This window comes from Rana temporaria, chromosome 4, assembly GCF_905171775.1.
Source record: "Rana temporaria chromosome 4, aRanTem1.1, whole genome shotgun sequence".
In the NCBI taxonomy this organism is placed as follows: Eukaryota; Metazoa; Chordata; class Amphibia; order Anura; family Ranidae; genus Rana; species Rana temporaria.
This window is the reverse complement of record NC_053492.1, coordinates 125,162,987-125,187,716: the sequence shown is the minus strand read 5'-3', so window position 1 is coordinate 125,187,716 and position 24,730 is coordinate 125,162,987. Positions and strand designations below refer to the sequence as shown.

The 24,730-nt window shown below is 43.2% G+C and overlaps 1 protein-coding gene across 1 annotated transcript; it reads right to left on the bottom strand.

The window, feature by feature from the left end:
* Window positions 1-611: 611 nt before the first annotated feature.
* On the bottom strand, window positions 612-23,903 carry MRPS22 (mitochondrial ribosomal protein S22). The gene is made up of 8 exons (XM_040349025.1): window positions 23,736-23,903; window positions 22,183-22,343; window positions 18,959-19,123; window positions 14,712-14,855; window positions 14,550-14,633; window positions 8,529-8,674; window positions 2,461-2,563; window positions 612-1,399 (listed from the first exon to the last, which is right to left on the bottom strand). Exons 1-8 carry the CDS (start codon window positions 23,812-23,814, stop codon window positions 1,307-1,309), a joined length of 975 nt encoding a protein of 324 aa, XP_040204959.1. The 5' UTR covers window positions 23,815-23,903; the 3' UTR covers window positions 612-1,306.
* Window positions 23,904-24,730: the final 827 nt, after the last annotated feature.

Below are 24,730 nucleotides of genomic sequence, written 5' to 3'. Positions count from 1 at the left end.
TGGCGCTGGACGCCATTCACTTTGAAGCAAATGACGTCCTTGCGACGTCATTTGCCGCAATGCACGTCGGGAAAGTTTCCCGACGGAGCATGCGCTTTACGATCGGCGCGGGAACGCACCTAATTTAAATGATTCCCTGCCCACGGCTGGATCATTTACATTGCGCGCGCTTACGCCGGGCAATTTTGCCGGCGCGCCCCTCGCAATTTACGGAGCTACTGCTCCGCGAATCGAGGGCAGCGCAAAATATTTGCGTGGGCGCAGGGCAAAATCGTTGCCCTGTGCCTCCGCAAATAAAGCGCAAGTCCTACCTGAATCTGGGCCATTATCTCCATGTCTTTCCAAGCATTGTCGAACGGCGCTGTTCGGCTCTGGCGCCCCCGCACCTCAGGCCAAATGCGGTACTGCAGGCCCTATTAGGTTGAATTCTGCTCATCTTGAGAGTCACTCGCAAACAGAGTCAAAATAAAAAAAAATAAAAAAAAATAAAAAAAAATAAAAAAAAACACCACCCACGCCCGTTAACTGCGTTACTCTTAAACCGAGGTTCCACTGTACAAGCTACAGAAAGTGAGGGAAACTGAAAATTTGTTCAAAAAATACAAATAAACTGACTTTATTAAGATTTTAATCATCCTGCGGACAAGGTAAGTGAAAGGTAAACACATTGGGATGGCTGGGCCAGAAACGGCATTAGAAAACGCTTTATTTATTATGAAAAGTGAAATTCTGCCCGAAAAAAAAAAAAAAAAAAAAGGTGAACTTATCCTTTAATCAATTTTCCAAAAATAAAAAAAATTGACCCTGAACAATTATAATTTTCCTTAAAAAGCAGAGGTATTTAGAGCAGCTGCTATGTTCAGTTACAATTCTCAAAACAGTTTTAGCAGTAGGGTTATAGTGAGAAAAGCAATTTAATATTCTTGCCTGAAAACACAGTTCATGCAGACTTAACGAATCATAAATATAATATACAATTTGGATATCGGTGTTTAGCGCTAATTTTAATTGACTAATTGGGTACATTTCCAGCCTCCTACAGAACAGCCTCGGTGCACATTTAGCATTTTAGCTTGTTGAACAGGGGAAATGCAGTAACAGTATTATGAATGCTCATTTAGAAACAGGAGAAACACAGTATACTGAATATTTATTTAGAAATTGTGACACAAAGTAGTAGGGAAGGCTTATGTGTCCAGCATAGAAATACACATCCAGTAGTCGCTGGGGGACACTACATTTTGCATGGTAGGAAATGGCTTCATGAAACTGAAGTGTAGAATTCTGGAGAAGTCCAGCAATGGTGTCATGAAGACGCTGCACTGCTGGCAGTCTGTGGATATGCTTGTAAAGCCAGTTCTATATATGCTGGATTCTTTGCTTCCATTTTAATAAATATCTGCAAAAATCAAAAAGAAAAATTACAGATAAGGAATTGCTTGCTTTCCAGAGTTTAAATCGCAAAATTATTAGAAATGTAAAAGTGGCTGTAAACCTTAGACATGAATTATGAACAAGCATATTCCTCTATAGTGTGTACTTGTCTCACTCCAGAGCACCAAGTGTCATCTCTGTCTGCTGCTTTGTTCTTCTATCAGTATTAGTCATTTCTGACAAGAGGAAAAAAAAAAAAAAAAAAAAGGTGACGGGGGCCTTCAGTAGATTCACAGCCTCAGCTGTGTTCCGTGGTGCTGTGAGGAGGGGGCGTCTTTCTTCCCTCCAATCAGCTCTCAGAGCTCTTCTCACTGATGCAACTTCAGCTTTCCACCCCCTGCTTTTCAGAGCCGAGAGATCCTATGTAAATTGTGCACGCTGATTTGATGCAGATAAACAAAGTACAACTTATGTAGGCGGATTTGTTTAATCTCTGTATCATTTGAGGCCAGTAACATCACTTGGTATGTGAGGGTTTACATCCACTTTAACATCAGCCAGTTATTAATTTAATATCGTTAAACTATCAATCAATCAATCGTTTACTGTGTCTCAAATGTTTAACACTTCTCTACTTTATTGTATAGCACTGCAACTAAGCCGATGAACACTTCTCATAAGAGGGAAATATTGCAGCACTGGAGCGGAACATACAGTCTTTAATATTTTAAACACACAGGAAAGCACAGACCATTTATCCAATGACAACTCAAATCATACTATGTATTTAAAAAGGAGGTATGAATAAACCAGAGGGGCTATACATAAGAACATGCAGTATCTTTAAAGGTCAATATTGGCTGAAAATTTCAGCAGTTTGAAGGAATATTACACCCCTCATTTATTAATTTTAACACAAGCCCCATCTCTCTCTAAAGGACTATTCATCACATTTTCTAATATGCAAGATGGAGGCATTTCATCTTCTGTGTCTCAATGGGTGCCCCATGACAAAGATTTTGCTGCAAGTACATAATGTTACCAGACTTCAAAATACTTTATACTTAGTGAAAAGTAAAGTGTTACCTTAATAAGATCTCTGCCGTCGGCTCCCTGGGATTCTCTTGCACACTCAGTATCGGGATGTATCATGTGGTAGAGTCGCACTAAACTCAACGCATCATCTAATCTAAAAAAAAAAAATAAAAAAAAATAATGCCGATATGTATTTTCTCTAATGACTAGGCTTGGTATACAAAGAGGGTTGTCTTGGATCAAGGGCCAGATAGTAGGGCTGTGGAAATTAAAGATTAATTCCTCGATTAATCGTTAATTTTTTTAGATTCTTTTGATCAGTACTAGTGGTGCAACGGATCGTAAATGATCCGTGATCCAAACGGCCACCATATGTGGATCGGCACACCACGTGATCCGCTGCTGCCTCAGCCATAGGAAAGGCAGCGGCTTCGACCTAGCTCCCGGAGCGACGGCCATCCTGGTCCACCCGGCGGCAGCCTAGGTGAGCCTAGAGCGGCGCTGACCTCATCACCCAGGCTCAACTGCTCGTGTTTGGCCGGCTTCTCTGGTAAGACTAAGCAAGCACTAATCTTCCTATACAATGGGGGAGATGTGGACCATATTACAGGGGGGGGGGGGCGAGGGGAGACGCCTGTGGATATTACAGTGGGGGGGGGGGGGGGGGGGAAGACGCCTGTGGATATTACAGTGGGGACTATATATGGTGGTGATGCAAAAAATGTATGTGCGTTATAATTAATCAAAATTAGTTTAACGCTAAAAAGAATAAAAAAAAAAAAAAAAAAAAGGGGGTTAATCGAACACGAAAATTTTAATCAGTAACAGCCCTAGCAGATATACATCTGTCTGCCCTTCCAGCTCACTGGCGGCTGAATGTATTTTGCTTGTCCAATTCCCATTTTTTCATCAAAATAGAAAAAGGTCACCCCCATTTTGCTTAGAGATTACAGATATACTTTTTGCAATATTTAGCACTTAGGTTCTACCATCTCTTCAGTTAGTTTGAAGCAACTACATTGGTCTTCAGTGGAAAGAATGCCCATATACAAGACTCTTGTCGCTACTTGTGGGACACAGGAATTCAGGCTCTTTCAGGACATTCCAAAGCAGTGCAGCTGAGGGGTGGGCAAGAGAGCAACACCCACAGGTTCAACGAAACAGAACTGTAGTCCAAAAGATGCCTTAAGTACCAATGCCAGAGTCTGAAGCCAGATAAAGCCATGTCCCCTAGCAAGTAGGGGAGTCTGAAAATGGGACACTGACGGTATTAGAATGATATCCCCATCAAACATTCCCTTCTTCCCATAAAAGAACATCCCATCCTGGAATCGCCATAATAAGCCACACATGAGTCAGAGCTTACTGCTGGAACAAGACAGACTTTAATGGTACAACACACAGCTTATATGTAATTTAAAAAACTGTTACAATGACAATCTCCGCCCCCTCACAAAGGTGGTGGCTCCCATACAGATGATAGGCAGACACTTCGGAGTCGACCCTGAATGACATCAGTGAAGGTAATTACTAGTTGTAACTAGGGCTGCAACTAACGATTATTTTCATAAACGATTAGTTGGCCGATTATTGTTTCGATTAATCGGATAATAGCTCACTGGCAGAAAAAAACTTAAACCTCTCCTAAACTCCTCTAAACTTTGTACAAAAATGCTCTATATGGAAGTTTTTTGCGCCAAAAAGAACAGACGTTTTTTTTAAACCCAGTGTGCATGGAGCCTAAGGGGTTCATTTTTTTTACTGTGGGACAGTGAAAGTAATTTACAGTAGCGATTTGCTTTTTTGTACTATAAAGGGCTAGTTTTTTTAACCCCATTATGTTACTGGCCGATTAATCGATTATGAAAATTGTAATAGATTATTTTCATAATCGATTAATCGATTAGTTGTTTCGGCCCTAGTTGTAACAGAATACACTATCTAGACAGCCTGGCCCCGCATATAGAAGAGATAATTACCACAATGAAGCAATCAGAATAATTAACATGAGCCCCTTCTAATCACAGTAAACAGTAAACACAGGTCTCCTACACACACACACACAATAGATCAATTATCCTTTGAAATAGGGAGCTGGCTGAAGAAGGGTCATTAACATTTCAACAGCCTGTTAGCAGAGGAGTGAGTCCCACCTGAAATCACCTTCCCTCTAACTAACACACACACACACACACACACACACACACACACACACACACACACACACACACACACACACACACACACACACACACACACACACACACACACACACACACACACACACACCATTAAACTAGCAGGGAGAATTCCACTGAAGCATATCCTTCACAGACACTACAGCCTCATTCACACAGTACGATTGTTGGCCAACCGAGCGTCTGATTTTTGTCAAAAGGGCATGTGCCAAGATCTTGTCTTGTATACCAACAGAAAACAATTGTCATGCCAAAAACACAAACGTGTGTCGTACTACGCGGAGTTTCAGGTCTTGAGTGCCACCCTTTGTACCCCTTCTGCCAATTTTGAGTTTGGTGAGCATTTCCGAGAATGCGTGTTTGTACTTTCGACTTGTGTGACAAATTTGTGTACTGACCATACAAAAATCTGACATCAAACCGCAGAAGACCTAGCTGGATTCTGACCTCTAGCCTTGCAGGTTGTACGAGGGACTGGGAACACCTACTGCAGAAGCAGATGAAGGAGAAGGGTGGGACGTGACAAGAAAGAGCATGAAATGTGTCACTATTCACCCAGCAGATGATATAAGTGCTTAGTGCCTCATTTCTAACCCTTTACATGACAAAATCAGTAGTAGCAGAAAAAAAACAAAAAAAAAACAACACCGAGTAGTGCAAAAAGTGAGGCAACTCCCAGAGTGAGTCTTATAAGACATACAAGCCTTGAGGCAATTCCATAGCTCTGGACCTAGAAAGCGCTTTGCAGCTAACTTTTACCAGGACTCAATGTCTAGAAAGCACCAAAGCAGAACCCAGTTCAAGAAAGTCACATTTCACGCTATCCCTGCAATGTTTTGTGCAGCAGGGTCCAGGTTCGGTACTCCAAAAATCAGGATGAGAAAAAGGCCAGTCCACATAATTGCCATGTAGAGGCCAGCTCAAGCAGTGATGTGGTGATTAGAAGTGCACCGAATGGAGATTTTGGTGCTGAAATATATATTTGTATTATATTCGACTTTTTAATTATTATTAGAGGTGCACCGAAATTTCGGCATACAAACACATAGGCTGAAAACAGTGTTTTTGGCACGCGGTCGAAGGAATAAAAGGTGCCGATAATGGCACTGAATAGGGGGTGGTCAACCTGGGTGCTGCACATTGCAGGGGGCATCATCCGGGCGGCTCAGAGTCCTCCCTCCTCCTCGCGCAGAGTGGCGATATCCCTGTGTCACGGAGCTGAAATCTCCAAGTGACCGCAGTAACAATGTTCCGCCTCCTGTGATAGACTGCACACTGATCCAACGGCGGGAAATTGAATTAGTGTTAGGTGTATGACAGGAGGCAGAACACTTACTGCAGGTCGCCCAGCCTGGGAAGTTTAAATCCAGCTCCCTGACACTGTGGGAGATCACAACTCTGATCCAAGCACTGGCGAGGCTGCATGGATCTCTTGCATCATGTCTGCAGTCTCTGACCATCTCCTTATATCATGTCTGCTAGAGGTGCACAAAATGGAAACGTTGCAATACTATTAGCAGTGTGTGTTCAAGTAAGAGGATTACAGACATGGTCAGAGACTGCATTTTTCCTTGAGCTTTTCTTGCACTTAAAAATAAATAAGGGTGCCAATAATAGCCAACAATAAATCCATGATATTAATGAAAAAAGTCGAATACATACAATTATATATAAAAATATGAAATATTTTTTAAAAACACATTTTCGGCAAAGTGCATCCTGCATTTTCTGTTTTTGGTGCACCCCTAATTAATATCATGAATTTAAATAAATATAAATTTATTGTTGGCCATTATTGCCATCTTCTACAAATTATGAGATAGATTTATAGACTTTTTTTTTTACTAGTATTGGGAGGCGATCATCGATTTTTATCGGGACTTGGACCCTGCGGCGGGAAAAAACTGACACCAATACAATGATCAGTGCTTAAATAAAAAAGAAAACCAAAAAAATAAACGCAGTCACTGTGAAACTGCCAGGGAAGGGGTTAACACTAGAGGTTGACTGATATGGGTTTTTCTCTGGCCGATGCCGATATTTGGAAATCGGGGCGGCTGATGGGCGAGAAATGATGCCGATTTTTGCGGCCGATATCTCTTCTTCCCCCCCCCCCTTCATCTCATAAAATCTAACGGTTAAAAAATAAAAGCGTGATGCCAGACATCGCATGCGATTCGCACCACATTGGAGTGCACATCACATGCAATGTCTGTGCGATGCAATTTCAGCCATACAAACTGTATGGCTGAAATCGCATTGGATTCGCACCAAAATGGTGCAGGACCCTTTATTTGGTCCACACTGGAATCGGATCGGTGTTCACACCCATCCAATCCGATTCCTGCACCATGTCATCGTTTGCACTGCGATCTGGAAACCGATCTGGGGGTATTAGCTTTACATTGACACCTGCAGTGGTTTTCAGATCTCAGTGTGAACCACTGTGCGATTTGGGACCTACACTGAAATTGCACAGTTCTCGCATCGCACTAGTGTGAACAGGGCCTAAATCTGACTGCCCATAGAGTAGAGTGGGGCTGTGTCTGTGTTCGCTCAGCAGAAACGGGCTTGTCATCTGCCCGCACTCAGCAGACAGATACCCCACTGAGTAAAGCCCACCCTGTGTCTTCTGTTTTGTCCCCATCAGCTTTGCTCTGTCCCCTTCTGCCCCCCTCCTTTTTCACTTGCTTTTTGTCCCCCAACTATTCCTCATGAGTTTACCTCTCTAGTCTAAAGAGTCCCCATGGTGTACATGTAGCAGCTGCAGGCTGCATAATCAAAACAGACAGCCACATAGAATGAAGCATCTAATCTATGTCCTACCTTCCACTGAGGATTCTCATACGTGCCATGCCATTCCAGAACCTGTAACTGCTGGCCCCGCCCCCAGGTATCACTCAGCCCCTCCCTCTGGTTTTACTCTTCCCGGGCTCTCCCTCATCTCACTCGCCCGATAGTCTTGTGCAGGGCTGAAGATGGGATAGGATTGGTCATAGGGTGGGTGGGAGGGAGAGAAGGGGAGGGGTTCAAAAACGAGTGGCCATCATCTATCTTGCAGCTTACTGGGAGAGGAGGAGAAGAAGGAGGGGCTGGGGGAGCAGAAAGAAGTTTGTGAGGCAGTGTCTGAAATTCACAGTGCCCAGGGCTGTGCCGCTTCTCACTGTGCGTGCAGTGTCAGCTGTGCTGAGCGAGGTACATATGGGAGCCGCGCGCGCCGCAATGCTAATTGGCCTAATTAACATAATCGGCCGATTTCCTAAAAAAGCCCAAATATCGGCCTATATATCGGCCAACCGATATATCGGTCGACCTCTAGTTAACACCAGGGGCTATCAAAGGATTAAGTGTGCTCCTAGGGAGGGCTTTCCAACGGTGTGGCGGATGGTTGCACTGGACGTAGAGAGATCCGTGTTTCTTAGCAGGAAACACAAGATCTCTTTTCCTCCCTGACAGAACAGCAGTCTGCCTTGTTTACATAGGCATACCACTGTTCTGCCTTTCCTCCAATCAGCAGGTCCAATCCGCTGTGTCCAATCACAGTGAATCAAGTGATTCTAATGTTTTTTTTTTTTTTTTAATATAAAAAATAAACATGTTATACTTACCTGCCCTGTGTAGTGGTTTTGCACAGAGCAGCCCAGATCCTCCTCTTCTCGGGTCCCTATGGGGGCATCAGAGCCAAATTGAGGCTCTGTATATCCATTCAGGCACGGAGCACCGGTTCACTTGAATAGGCAACTGAATTTGATTAACAGAAGCAGGAGCCAATGGCGCAGCTGCTGTGTCTCAGCCAATCAGGAGGGAGAGTCATGGACAACCGAGGCACTCATGGACATCACTGGATATAGAGGGGGCTCAGGTAAGTATTGGGGGTGCTTATACAAGTCATTTAGCTGTACGATTCTCTAAGTAACTTACAAATCTCGTTGAAGCAGGTCTACAAGAAGTCCATCAACGTTCTTCACAGAGCACAAGTGCCACACCATGCCTCCAAAATGCCGTGTTGACCGTAACAGGTTATACTTTCTTTGCTTGTCAATGTCCTCGAATGTTTGGTTCCTGATCTACAACACAGAAGTGAAATATGCACAAACCCTTAGGAAGATACATTTCTGCATCACTTTAACCATAGACTAGCAGATCACTCACTAATCTACATTGCATTCATTACTACATCCCTCCTATCAGATTGTGACTCAGAGCTCTGCAACAAACAGAAAAGAACGTTAATATATAGATAGATCTATATAAAAAAAAAAAAAAAAAAAAAAAAAAAAAAAAGAAAGGAAGGATCGGCCTGTTTATCTGTTGCAGAGATATTTTAATAGGGTGACAAATTTCTGAGAGGGAAACACCTTTATAAAGCTTGGTCATGAGTGCCTAGTCTTTACAGCGGAGGTCCGCCAAAAAAACAAAAAAAAAAAAAACACATTAAAACCTTTGTTTGCAAGCATAATTCGTTCCAGAAACATGCTTGTAATCCAAAGCACTTGTATATCAAAGCATTTATTTTTACAGGGTATAAAAGAGAAGAGAAGCACCTTTAAGTGTAGCAATATGTTGCTAAATGTTGTACCTTCATTAAAATGCAACCATATTGCTACACTTAGGGCTCTTTCACACGGGCGGCCCGTTCAGGTCCGCCTGCCAGTTTTAGGCGGACCTGAACGGGCGCTCCGTGCTCCTCTATGATACCACGGATGTCAGCAGTGACATGCCCGCTGACATCCGACCCGCCAAAGTGTGACGGAGGAAAAGCCTACTTTGCCATCTGTCTGGCGGATCGGGTGAACACGGACAGACGGTCCGTGTTCATTCGATCCACACCATAGGGGAGAGCGGAGAAAGAAAAAAAATTGAGGGCGGTCCCTGCACAGTGTGCGGAGACCGCCCTGTCATCTCCCGGCTCAGCAGGGATCAACGAAGCGATCCCTGCTGAGCAAGCGGAGGTTCACGGGGCGTATCATTACTGATCGGCCCCTTGTGAAAGGGGCCTTAGGAGGCTCCTTTCTTTTTATACTCCCTTGTGACATGACGCTACTCTTATATCTTACATCGCTTGTATATCAAGGCGTATTATACAGATGTCTGGGAGGGGGGGTAGGGTTCCGAAAAGCATAGATTCCATTTTTACGTGGACCTCCACTTTAAGGCTGGCCACAGACTGAGCAAATTTCTTTCCTGCAATTATCGGTTGCAGGAAAGAAAAAAAGTTTTTTTTTTTTTTTTTAAACTATATCGCTTGATTACCCCATCAACACAGTCAGAAATCGAACCATCTATAGCTTGCTTAAAGTGTTACCAAACCCACATTCTTAACTCAGTCTGTATATGCAGTAAAGCATGCTTGTTATATACTCACTGAGGAACCCAAGGGGTAAATCCTCTGCAGTGTGTAAAAAGGCTGCTTGATCCTGTCTTCCCTGATCAGCCCCTTTCTTTTACTGTCCTCAGGCTATCTGCTGATAGAACAGAGCCCTAGGAGACGCTCTGCACATGCCAAGTGTATTGCTAGAGGAGTTTTTTTTGTTTTTTGGGTGAGGTGCATGTGACCACCACAGGGCCAATCAGCACAGTCCAGACAGAAGAACAGGGTTCATGCAACGCCTCCTACAAGCTTAAATCAGTCTTCGACTGGACAGTGATAGAAGTCACAAGACTGCTATATACTGCTGATGAGAAAAGTTATTTAGCAGTTTATATTTACTAAAATAAGTGCATTTCCATGTTCTGTGAACTGTGGGAGACCAGATATAATGAATGCAGGGTCCTGGGTTTACCGCTTTTAAAATAAATACACATAAGCAACAAAGTGTTTTTGTGCATCCATCTGGTGTGCAGCTCAAACTCTATATTACTCATTTACTGTAAATGAAGACTAAATCTGTTCTGTCACAGATGCTGATCAATTCCTATGCTGGACAACTGTATTAGGCAGAGCCATTTATTCTCATTTCCTGTGCTGGAACAGAAGTTTTCTATATACAATTTCCTAAAGGTTTCAGCACAAGACATGGTTGGCATGAAATGAATATTGATGATGAAAAGCTTCATGAACAATGTACGATTAGGGCTAAGGCAGTGGTTCTCAACCGTCTAGCGCCGTGACCCCTTAATAAATTTCCCAAGTTGTGGGGACCCCTAACAGTAAAATTATTTGCGTGGCAAGACAAGTAATTTGCGCCCCTAACTCACAGACATTTATCGCTCCCTGAGTCCCTTCCACTCGTACAGTGTTAAAACCCCTTATGGTACATTTTAGGATGTACCACTTTTTCTCTTTGTTCTCCTTTCTTTCCCTAGTATCTCTCTCTATCCTAATTTAAATTTTTACTTTTTTTCCCCCCCATCCCTCTCTCTAGCCATCTTTCTTGTTCTCTTATTCTTTCTCTCCCTTTCTCTTGGTTCCTCCCCCCTTTTTCTCTCCCTTCCATGTATTTTCTATTTTTATTCCTTCATTTACTCCTTGGTGGGGGCCCACAGGAACAGCCCAGCTGGGCGGCCACAGACTCTAAGGACAGCCCTGATGGGGGTCCGCAAAACGCTGGGAGAGCGGTGTGGGCTTCAGTAACAGCCCAGGATTTGGTGACCCCTGGCAAATCATCATTTGACCCCCGAGGGGGTCCCGACCCCCAGGTTGAGAACCACTGGGCTAAGGTCACATAATAAAGGCGAGTGGGGATTTAGAATTTCACACCGTGCTTAAATATTTAAGAACTATAAGCTACAGTTCCTAAAACCAATCTGTTCTGAAATAATATTCCTGTACAATATATTGAAAACTTCCTGCGCCAAAGATCACAAGCTGAAAAACCTACGTCAGACTTATCGGTAACGAACCTTCCAGGACGGCACACCTGAGACGAAGGCTCCTCCCCACAGGAAACACAATCAATTGACAGCTTGTTCCCCTTGATCCCCAGTTTGTAATAAAGTAATCCTGAACTGGTTCACAAGGAGCATCGCTCCACATAGGTACTTACCACCTAGCGTTTAGCTCATCTTTCCCTCCACATAGGGCGGGAAGTAGGCCTGCCGTACTGGAAGGTTCGTAGAAATACCGTTACTGGTAAGTCCAATGTAGGTTTTCTCCCATCACCTTCCAGGATGGCACACCTGAGAGGATAATAAAAGGAACCACAGGCCTACTTTAGGGTGGGACCCTTGCCTGCAAGGTCTTTCTGCTAAATGCCAGATTTTGACTTGAATTTTTTTACCTCCACTCCTTAGTGCGTGATGAAGGTATCCTAGCTGGATCATGCAACTGACTTGCAGGTCTGCTCCACCTATGTCCCTGCCTTCCCTTCGGATGCAGAATCTAGGTGGCATGGGCTTGTGAAATCTGAGAGCCTGTGAATCTTTTTAGAAAAATTGACTGTCAACCTTCTAGCAATCGTGGTCTATAATGTCTGTAACTGCTGCCTAGGACCACCAAAAAGATCAGATTTGTTCTGGGAAACAAGGAACTACTTTGGTCAACAAAGAACATCTGGTTTTAACCACTAGTCTGTTTAGGAGAATGATTTAGAAAAAGGCTTCCTGACAGACAATCCTTGTGGGTCCTCTTTGTTTGCCATAGCCATGGTGAAAAGGAAAAACCCACTTAAGGATAATAGATTAAGGGAAGCTTATTCCCTGGGCTTAGAGGACTGGACAGGTATGTAACCAAGCATACCCAACTTCTGGTTTTCTTCCGATCTGAATGCCGACATGTCAGATGTAAAGGTGTTCTATATCCCCAGGCTCCTTATAACCCTGCGGGTAGATGCATTAAAAATGAGCCTGGTAAGAACTGAGAGTAACTACAGTGGGGCAAAAAAGTATTTAGTCAGCCACCAATTGTGCAAGTTCTCCCACTTAAAAAGATGAGAGGCCTGTAATTGTCGTCATAGGTATACCTCAACTATGAGAGACAAAATGTGGAAACAAATCCAGACAGACAATCACATTGTCCGATTGGAAAGAATTTATTTGCAAATTATGGTGGAAAATAAGTATTTGGTCACCTACAAACACGATTTCTTGCTCTCACAGACCTGTATATTCTTCTTTAAGAGGCTCCTCTGTCCTCCACTCATTACCTGTATTAATGGCACCTGTTTGAACTTGTTATCAGTATAAAAGAGACCTGTCCACAACCTCAAACAGTCACACTCCAAACTCCACTATGGTGAAGACCAAAGAGCTGTCGAAGGACACCAGAAACAAAATTGTAGACCTGCACCAGGCTGGGAAGACTGAAGCTGCAATAGGCAAGCAGCTAGGTGTGAAGAAATCAACTGTGGGAGCAATAATTAGAAAATGGAAGACATACAAGACCACTGATAATCTCCCTCGATCTGGGGCTCCACGCAAGATCTCACCCCGTGGGGTCAAAATGATCACAAGTATGGTGAGCAAAAATCCCAGAACCACACGGGGGACCTAGTGAATGACCTGCATAGAGCTGGGACCAACGTACCAAAGGCTAAGATAAGTAACACACTACGCCGCCAGGGACTCAGATCCTGCAGTACCAGACGTGTCCCCCTGCTTAAGCCAGTGCATGTCCGGGCCCGTCTGAGGTTTGCTAGAGAGGATTTGGATGATCCAGAAGGAGGATTGGGAGAATGTCATATGGTCAGATGAAACCAAAGTAGAACTGTTTGGTGGAAACATAACTCATCGTGTTTGGAGGAGAGAGAATGCTATACCATACCTACTGTGAAGCATGGGGGTGGCAACATCGTGCTTTGGGCCGTTTCTCTGCAAAGGGAACAGGACGACTGATCTGTGTACATGAAAGAATGAATGGGGCCATGTATCCTGAGATTTTGAGTGCAAACCTCCTCCCATCTGCAAGGGCATTGAAGATGAAACGTGGCTGGGTCTTTCAGCATGACAATGATCCCAAACACACCGCCCGTGCAACAAAGGAGTGGCTTTGTAAGAAGCATTTCAAGGTCCTGGAATGGCCTAGCCTGTCTACAGATCTCAACCCCATAGAAAACCTTTGGAGGGAGTTGAAAGTCTGTGTTGCCCAGCGACAGCTTCAAAACATCACTGCTCTAGAGGAGATCTGCATGAAGGAATGGGCCAACATAACAGCAACAGTGTGTGACAACCTTGTGAAGACTTACAGAAAACGTTTGACCTCTGTCATTGCCAACAAAGGATATATAACAAAGTATTGAGATGAACTTTTGGTATTGACCAAATACTTATTTTCCACCATAATTTGCAAATAAATTCTTTCCAAATCAGACAGACAATGTGATTGTTTGGATTTGTTTCCCCATTTTGTCTTTCATAGTTGAGGTATACCTATGATGACAATTACAGATGCCTCTCATATTTTTAAGTGGGAGAACTTGCACAATTTGTGGCTGACTAAATACTTTTTTGCCCCACTGTATTTCATAAATATCAGGTGTCAGACCATAATCCACTCCAAGCACCAATGGGTGCCTCTTGGTAACAATGAGTGTCAAGTTAAGCAGATCCCTGCTACAGGGAATTAATTCTATAGTATGAGTAAAAGACAAATATTGGTTAGCTACATCCAGGGCAGTCTTAATAGCATCATGGGCCAAGTAATGCCCTGGGCCCCTACCAGCCTGCCCCAATATATGCACTTACTCTCAAGAATTAAAGTATAAATAGTTGATAGAATAAAATATTTTCATATATTTATTAGTACTTTCAATAAAATCTGTTTTAGAAGACATGCCAAAAATCAAAGGCCAACTATTACACAGGGCACAGTACAGATGGGGAGGCAGAAAGGCACAGTACAGGGGCGACGACACAATACTGGGATCAGGAGGGCAACGTACGGGGGGGGCAGGGGCTGTCAATTGATTGTGTTTCCTGTGGGGAGGAGCCTTCATCTCTCAGGTGTGCCGTCCTGGAAGGTGATAGGAGAAATCAAGGTAAAAAGAGGTCTCAATGAGTACTTACCTCTATATATTCATGGGAATCGGGCTCAAACTGGATAATACAGCGGTTCAGGAGCTCTTCATGTCGATCCAGCTTAAACAAATGCTGCAAGGAACAAGGAAGACATCACACCCCAGTTCTGGCAATCAGCAGGGATTCTTTCATTTAAAATGTATAATTTACCTGAAGATTTTCCTTTTTGAACACAGGTGGAGGTGCCAATTTCCGACCTTGGCGGGGAAAATAAACCTGGATCATTCGATCTCTCTCTTCCCAGGTGGCTTTCCGCAAAACACCATTTGGCTCTCGCACCACAATAAACCTTTCCTACGATCAAACACATGGAAATCTTTAAAGTAAAACTCCAGCCAAAACACAACAAGATACATAGGATTAGCCCACTAAACAATAAAAGAAGAAAACAAACTTTTGCTACAATATTCAACTTGAATTCAGAAAAAAAAAAAATTCTACAGCTAAGGGCTCATGCACACAGGACATTTTTACAGCTGCTGTTGGTAGCATTTGACTTTTTTTTTTTTTTAACTGCCTCTAAAAGTCCCTCATTCTTAGCCTATGTGTCCATGCACACAAACTGTGAGGCCCCGTACACACGACAGAGGAACTCGACGTGCTTGGCACGTCGAGTTCCTCGTCGAGTTTTGGGATGAAGCCGCCGAGGAGCTCGGCGGGCCGGCTTCTCCCATAGAAGAACGAGGACAACGAGAAAATAGAGAACATGTTCTCTATTTTCTCGTCGAGTTCCTCGGCGGCTCCATCGAGCCAAAACTGTACAGACGACAGAGTTTCTCGGCAGAATCCGGGTTTTGACCGAGTTTCTCGGTGAATTCTGCCGAGAAACTCTGTCGTGTGTACGAGGCCTGAGAGGTGTTTGGAGACATAAGCGTTTAGGGGCAGAGAAAGAAAAAAAAAAAAAAAAGGCGAAGAAGGGCAGCCTGTGCTTCCAGGAGCAGTAACCAAAAAATGTGGCTAAACGCATCAAGCTGTGTTTAGCCACGTTTGAAGTTTTTACATTATAAAAAGAGTTTTTTTAAATAACTAATAAAAAAAAAAAAAAAAAAAAGTTGGAAAACACACAATAACGCCAATGTAAAAAGCGAAGCTAAACACTGCTTTGAGCCCAGGGTGCCCAGGACCCGCTTATGACTGAACAGTAAAATGAGAAGCAACCCAGCAATGAGCTCATTAATATGTCACTCTGTTTCTTCTTCTCTTGGCATTCTTGACAGCACATGAACCAATTGGCTTCTTGTACTACCTCTCCTCTCACACCCCAATACCATGTTATGGTACTTAAACTGCATTCCTGTAAAAAAAAATTAATTATATAAAAAAATAAAAAAAATCTGAACTCTAGGTAATGTAAAAATCATTTCAGTGGTCCTGGCCCAGTAATGCAAGGGTTAAATGCTTGTTTACCTCTAGGGCATGGGTGTCCAACCTGTAGCCCTCCAGTCGCAGAACTACAAGTCTCATAATTTCTCTGTCTTTGGGAGTATTGCTTGCAACTGTCAGCCTTGTAATGCCTCATGGGTCATGTAGTTCTGCAACAGCTGGAAGGCCGCAGGTTCGACAACCATTTGCTCTAGCAGGGATCTCCAAACTACAGACCTTCAGCTGTTGCAGAGCTACACGTCCTAAGCCCCTGGCTCTAGGGCAGGGATATGCAATTAGCGGACCTCCAGCTGTTGCAGAACTACAATTCCCATGAGGCATAGCAAGACTGACAGCCACAAGCATGGCACCCAGAGGCAGAGGCATGATGGGACTTGTAGTTTTGCAACAGCTGGAGGTCCGCTAATTGCATATCCCTGCTCTAGGGGAACAGGACAAGCCGATTTACTGATTAATCCTTTGCTCCTGCAGATGTCTCCTTGCCAGTCCCTGCAGCCTCCTCTCATTAATGCTCTGGCAGTCAGACGCCCCCGATGACATCAAGACTTATGCAGAGTCCATAGTCCTGCACTGAATGTGAGAACACAGAGAAACAGTGCATTGGGAAGTGCCATCTGCCAGGGAAGGGAAAGACCAGGTAAGTAACGGTTTGTGTCCCTTAGACCTAAACAAGCATTTAAAGGGGTTGTAAAGGTTCATTTTTGTTTTCGTTCTAAATGACTTTCCACCGCTCGGATGATGGTGGAAAGCTTACTGAGGAGAAACAGGAAGTGAGAAATTCAAAACAAAGAAAAAAAACATTTAGAAGGGAAATGGAAGGAAAAGGTAAGTGAACCAACAATGCACTAGCTTAAGGAACCAATTTAGAAAATAAAAGATGAACCTTTACAACCCCTTTAACCCTTGTAGTGTGTTGACAGCCCCACTGGGGGGAAGAATTTTTACTTTTCTGGAGTTAGGCTTAAGGCCCGTACACACGGTCGCACTTTGTGCCAACAAACTTTAAAATGAGCAAGTTTTCAAAATAGTCTGACCGTGTGTACGCTCCATCGGACAAACTTTTTCGGGGGTTCATCGGACAAAAAGTTCGGTCTGCAAACGGACAAACTTTACGTCAACAAAAGTCCGATGGTGCCTAGTCCGACCGTGTGTACAGCAAGCAATCAGACTTTTGTACAAAGTACAAACGCGCATGCTCAGAAGCAAAGACCAGCCGGAAGCGTTCTGTCTGGAAGAACTCACATTCGTATTTGAAAGAGCACATTCGTGACGCGGCAAGTTCTGAAATCAAGAAAAGCAGCGCACATTCTCTTCTTCTTTATAATGTGATAATACTAAAAGCTGCTTTGCTGGTGATACTGACGGAGTAAAAACAAATGTCTTTACTTTGGATTAGTGTATTTTGGTTATATGAAGCAAACATATTTCTATATTTTTTTGTGGGTCAAGTTAGCACAACCCCATTGCGCAACATGTCTGCTTGACGAACGGATGTTCAGAAACGAACAAAATTGCACAAAACTGAAAATCGCGAATGCACACAGACGAAACCTCTACTAACTCTCGATTAGCAAGAGCCCAAAGGGTGACGCCGGGGATTCGAACTTCCTCTTTTAAACTCTCGTCAGTACGTTGAAACGTCGCTACGTTCGTGTTCGTTGCCGAAAAAGTCAGAGCGTGTGTATGCTATGGGTGTGACCGGACAACTCCCTTCAGACAAAAATCCAAGGGAAAGTTTGTTTGATGTCTGATCGTGTGTACGAGGCTTTAGACTGTTTTTTTATAGCTGCCAAAAGTTCAGCTTTAGGCTGCATTCACACCTAAGCGACAAAACGCCCGACGCGGGACGCTTCTGTCGCTAGAGGGGAGAATTCCCATTGCCGTCTATGGAGATGGTTCACATCTCATAGACGCGCAACGCCTGTCGCCTGACAAAAAGTCCCGGACCCTTTTTTTCACGCGACAGGCGCGTTTTCCCATAGACAGCAATGGGAATACTTTAGAAAAAAAAAAAAAAAAAAAAAAAGAAACATTTGTAATCGCGGCAAATCTGCCGCTACACGCGTACGCGGCTGTCGCTTAGGTGTGAATGCAGCCTAAAACAGCACAGGCTGCCCTATCAACCCATCATCTGATCAGAAACATTGCAGCCATAAGGAGCCACATGTTTAAAGCACAACAACACAAGTCACATGTGTAAAGCAGTCTGGTGATTCATAACGCTAGCTGGAATTGTGTTCTTACAAAATATCTGAGGTTCATGTTTAAAAAAAAAAAAAAAAAAAAAGTACTCAACTAATGTGCCCGTTGTATTTTATAAATATATTTAGAGGGACAAGTTCTACTAAGATGCGTGAATAACTCATTAAAGCCCAACTCCTGCTAAAGCTATTTTTTAAGCTTGGGAAGATAAAACCTACTCTTTTTTTATTGCTCTCCATGACCTCACTGTGACAGGAGAACCAAAGTGAGTGGATCAGCCGTCACTGGGACAAGACACAGACAGTTACAACCTGACACATGTTCCAAGCCTTTCCCATTTCACTGAAATAGAGTGATTTGTTGCAATTTGTGTCCCTATTCTTGACACTTCCTCTCTCTGAAGGGGATACAGACCACAAATAACATCTGACAGGTGTTCTGACGGTTGATCTTGCCAGAAAGTGAGCCGATAACTTCCTGTGCTCTCTGCCTGTTATATTGTTCTTGGTTAGCTCAGAGCGCTACAGAACCACACCCCTCTATGTAATATCTTGTTTTTTTGTCCTGAAAACAGAAGGGCAAGTGAGTATTGTCAATCTAAGACCAGTGTTTTACTGGAAGAATCACCATGTAAAAATTATATATATATATATATATATATATATATATATATATATATATATATATATATATATATATATATAGTAATGCAGCCACACCACCCAACATATAAGCTGCAATACATTTAATTTTAGAGTTTAAAGCTTAATTAACTGAGCCATCATGCTGCTTCAGCCTGGCAGTATACTCACTTGGTGTGCTGTGCTGTAAGTTATATCGGTGAACACATATTTGGCAGTATCTGTACCAGAAAGAATCTCATCCACAGTCAGGGTTTCATTTATTGGTGGTCGTTCCTCCAACATGGGCGGCATCTCCAAGTGCTTTGTTGCAGCCTCTGCAGCTTTCTGAATGGCCTATGTGACAGGACAAAAAGTAAACCGTTAGCACACCCTGGCTCCTTCAATTCACTTTGAGCAAATTAAACTTGCAAAACACAATCTTACCATTTCTTTACCTGAACTGGGATCATCAAGGATCCTGCTGGTTCTAAAGTCCTACACTTATTTTTTATAAAACCAAAGTGCTTTCTGTATACAAATTATTATTAAGAAATGTATCCCTATAAACAGATGCTCCCCAAGATAGATCACTAAATAAAGCATGGGTAAGCAGCATGTGCATTTAGCTGGATGCCTCCTTTCTTATAAAGCAATGAGGCTGTAGGCACAGGAGTGCCTTGGCACCCTCACATACCAGAAAGGAAAATAGCCATGCACTAACAAAATGTACATTTCTCAGGGTAGTGTTTAGGCACCATTAATATTTCTACATATTTTTTTTTTTCAGTCAAGGCACCCTTTAAAATCATGCACAAATATTAAACACACCATTCTAAAATGTAAAAATAAAAAATCTGAAAGCAATAGTTTGACATATGGCAACATCCATATATGTAGGGCACCCAACGCTAGAGGTGATTTATTCTTCCAAAGCAAACACTCCATTGCATATTTGTACCGACTAGTATTGCAACGTTTCTCTCCTTCACTCAGCTAATGTAACCCCAGTGCTGATGTAGAGGGATGGGGGCAGGGCCAAAAAGGATGCCAACGTCCTTATCAACCAAGAGGTTATTGGTTGCAAGGATGCCAGTGGCTGGAAGGTTGTAATATTGCACAATGAAAAACCTGTGTGTGTGTGTGTGTGTGTGTGTGTGTGTGTGTCTAAAGACAGGCTTCATCAACCCGCTAGATTGTATACAATATTTGGGCAACTTTAGGTATTTTTCCAAGGCACGCCTAAAGAAACCTGAAGGCACCCAGGTTGAAAAAAGCAGCCCTAGAACAGTGGTCCCCAAAATGTGGCCCTTCCCTTTATCTGGCCCTGGGGGTACGATTTCACCAACTGACACAAATTACTGTCTGAAGGACAGAAAATTGTCACTTTGCTTAGAAATGTTGGAGACCCGTGCCCTAGAACATAAAAGCTTCACTTTTAAAATTAAATTCCACTTTAACCCACTTCCTATCACATATAAATGTCCTGATGGGAAGTGGTTGATACCTAGATCATGGCTGCAGCCATAATCCTGGTACCGTTTTTTCAGTTGCTCATTGGCAGTCTTGTAAAAGTGATCCAGACAGCTGTTCAATCACTTTTACAGTGCTCTGAAGGTTCCCAATACTCCCCCTGCCTACAGTGGTTCACAGGCTTTCTCGTACCGCTGGGGAGCTCATTAAGCGGTCAGGACAGTTGCCCACAGAGATTTTCGACCCTTAGGTGATTGCAAAAAAGTTAAATGGGGGGGGGGAATAAAGAAAAGTAAAAAAAAAAAAAAATACATCAAATAAAAATGTAAACAACATTTTAAAGCCCGCCATCCTACCATGCATGCTTTCAAATTTAAACATGCATGTAGGTCTGGCACACAGTGATTTCACCACCCACGTGAGGTATCGCTGCGAACGTCAGAGCGAGAGCAATAATTCTAGGGTCATAAATTACAATTAACTTTATGCTGAAACCTAACCTGTAAAGGCTTTTAAATCTATGAAAAATTTTAAGCACCGTAGTTTGTCGCCAATTCACAGGCATGCACAATTTAAAAATCACGACATGTTTGGTATCTATTTATTTGATGCCATGTCATCTTTTATATTTTACCAAAAAAAATGGGTTTTATATTGTGTGTGCACTAAAATTCATTTATGTGTACTTGTTCCAGAAAATGTGTGTTTGATGAATGGCTGCCCAAATGATATGTAACATAACAAAATGCAACAGCCACCATTTTATTATCCAGGGTCTCCGCTTTAAAAAAAAAAAAAATATATAATGTTCAGGGATTCTAAATAATTTTTTAGTAAACAATGTATGCAAAAAAAAAAAAAAAATTTTTTAAATTAGCAAGTAGTTAAAAAGCGCATTACATTCACAATCATTTCAGCTAAAATAACAATAGCCAGGAACTGGAGGGCCACTGCCCTGCCATTTGATCAGCTTAAACGCAAAATGTCGTGGCTTATGTTAAATGAAAGGTTAATAGCAATAGTACAAGGCAAGATGAAGTTGTTTCACAAAGTATGGGATCCATGGATTAGATACCTGGCAAAATGACCCCAGGACGCTCGCAAACTAGATTTTATCGGGAGATGGGTCTCCGAGTACGGAGCTGTAGTGTGTGTCCCCCCCCCCCCCCCCTCTCCCTTCCCCTCTCCTCTGCACTTATTCTCTACGTTGTTCTCCCCCCCCCCCCTTCTTTTAATAATGTTAATTATTGGGTTTTAATTTTCATTATATTTGTTTTGTCGTTCCTCTCATTCACTCTTGGCGGACCATTGTCTACTTGGGCTGTGGTGGGAGACACCCGTGCGACCGGAGAAACCAAACTCCCCCGATAGTCGGATGGGAAGCTGGTTCTTCCCAGCGGGTGGAAAGTACCCCAAGCCCTAGGATTGGAAACATGCATTAGGTCATAGACACAGTGGGCACTGTGTACAGTTTACGATTCGTAGTTGAGAAAGGCATGTATACCACACTTATTTGAGCAAATGAGTTACAGTCATCAGGTGGTGTAATGGTCCATGTATGCTATAAGAGGAGGATTCCTCAAGTATTTTAAAATATTCAATATACGTCTCTCTAAATATGTACTGCTCAATGAAAAGCAGAGATCTTTGGTTTTTCTTTTTTTGGACTGTAAAACTTTAATAAACACTATTGAAACATAAAAAGCATAAGAGAGTACGAGCCTTTAAAGCCAACGATGCACACTGACAGTAGGAGTGTAGTTAGACCCCAACACACTAGCCTCCTGATTCTAGGTTTCCAGTCATATTAATGGCTGCCCCATGCCTAGTACATTCTGAAGCACAATAATGACATACAAATCACTGGTGTGTGTCCATAGTTCTAGAGCTGTGCTGTGCTTACTACCCAGTTTTCATGGAGGGACCTTCATTCCTACACATACCTGTTCATATTGTTCTTGGGTCATTAACTTGTATGTGGGTGGTTTACTGGCTTGCTTCAACGGCTGGAAAATTTTCTCCAGGTCCAGACCAGTCATCTTCCTCAGTATGCTCTGCACTTCAGGATCTGTAAATCCAGGAGGCCTGCTCAACGAACTGCTGGCTGAGAAAGAGAAAAACATGATGTCACAATTCTGGATGATGTCACACACTTTGCACTGGTAATAAGGAGCTCCAACAGTCCTCATATGTGGCAGTTGTTGCCACCCCTCTGAAAAGCGATTTCTGGTGGTAACCTTTTCACAGGGTGTTTGACAGGAGGCGATGTGTCAAATCCCCACTACCTGTTTTAACCCTAAAAAGGCTAAACCCCTGATCCAAAACCATATGCCTTGTGGTTGGGTCTCATTGACAGCAGTGGTACTGCTCACTAAATGCGACAGACTGCTTCATTTTTGCTGCACAATGTGTACAGCCCTGAGCAGCTGCATGCCCTTCTTCAGGTGTGCAGTAAGGCGGCAGTACCATGACTCCACCACCTGCGTTTCAAGCCGTCTAGGGATATATAGATATATCTCCCCAAAAAGACAAAAAAGGTAAGGACAAATTTTTTTTTTTTTAGGTAAGCTGTGTGAATTGAACCACATAACGACTTTGTTCCAATGGGCACAGGCACCCATTCTTCATGCCCACTGCCTTTGTTTTTCTGCCTGCATTTACCCCAAACTATGTGCAGGTAACCAATAGAGAAGGATGCAGCGGCTGCACAGACTGCATCCAGGGCTATGCAGCCACTCATGTATGGGACAGGATGTTAAGGGAAATCTCCCCAACAGAACACATACAGGGGTTATAACCCAACTCTATCCAAAATAGAGAGAAAAAAAAAAGTTTTAGCTACGCTTTAACCACTTGCCTATTGGCCACTTTCACCCCCTTCCTGCCCAGGCCAATTTTCAGTGTGGTCACACTTTGAATGAGAATTGCGCGGTCATGCAACACTGTACCCACACAAAATTGTTATTTTTTTTTTCACACAGATAGAGCTTTCATTAGGTGGTATTTAATCACCACTTATTTTTTGCTAAATAAACTAAAAAAGACAGAGGAATCCGATCAGAAGTTCCATTAATGGATGGAACTCTGCTTTAATAGAACTAAGTGGCGGCCATCAACAGTGCCTGACTATACCACCCCTCATTCATTCATAGAACCATGTTACATCTTCTGTGAATGAAACAGTATCTATGCATGGGGGAGGGGGTCTACTAATCATCATCCAATCACAGCTGGTGTCTCATTCATAGACGCTGTCTGCTGCCCCCTTGTGTTGGACCACACTGTGTGACTGGGGACATCCTCAGGGTCACACTTTGTGTACTCCCAAGCTTCACTAGAGCGTCAGCTCTTCAGGTCACTTATACAGACACTGCAATAGATGTCACTTCCCCCTCCCGTCTATGACAGTTCTTGTGTGACAATGCTGCATGCCCGATTCTATAGGTGAATGAGCCCCATTCGTCACCTCCGCCTGTCCTGTGACTGGGGGTCTCACCTCCAGCACACAGCATCCTCCGGACACTCGTCCTCTCCGGGTGAAGCCTCCTCAGCAGACATGCTATGCGGGCAGCCATCTCTACAGTGACCCCGCCGTGTGGGAGGACAGCAGCAATGCATGCCGGGTCATGTAGTCTACTGCCGATAGACGAGAATTGCGCCTGCGCATTGCTGCCGAGAACTCAGGATAGGGCATTGCATGCCGGGATATGTAGTCCTCAGCCGAGCATTGCACATGCGCTTTGCTATCGAGCGTGGCCTTAGCGTGCATTGTGTGCGCATGTTCCGTCAGATTAGGCGACCATCTTGCTACACCCCGCACTCCTCCACAGTAACGATGCATAGAGAAGGGGCAAGCAGACATCTTGTTACACCCACTGGGGTTTTGCATTTCACACTTATTTTTAACACTAAACGGAGCTTGTATGGTGAAATACAGTATTTTGAAATCTGACGGACTGTTAAATGTTGAATTTTTAAAAGCAGCTGTGTTCCGTCACATTAGCAATCCTATGAGATCAGCAGGTTCCCCGCTTCTTTTAAAAACTCAACATCTAACAGTCAGTCAGATTTCGAAATACTGTATTTCACCTTATAAGCTCTGTTTACTGTTAAAAATAACTGTGAAATGCAAAACTTCGGTGGGTGTAAGAAGATGTCCGCTTGCCCCCTTCTTGGTGTATCGTCACTGTGGAGGGGTGCGGGTGCAGCAAGATGGCGGCGACAGAACGTCACTTCAGTGACGTTCTGTCACGAGGCTTGCATACCTCCCAACTTTTTGAGATGGGAATGAGGGACACCTATCAGCAAAATCATGCATGCATAGGACACACACCCTTCCCACACACCCTAAAAGGAGAATTGTACAAAAAAACAAGATTGGTTAAACCCACAAGTGCTTTTTTTTTTACCACTACTATTCCTTCATATTGGCTTTTGAAATTTACAAATGCAGCAATTTAGAATTTGGATGAAAGGTTTAGCACTGGGAAA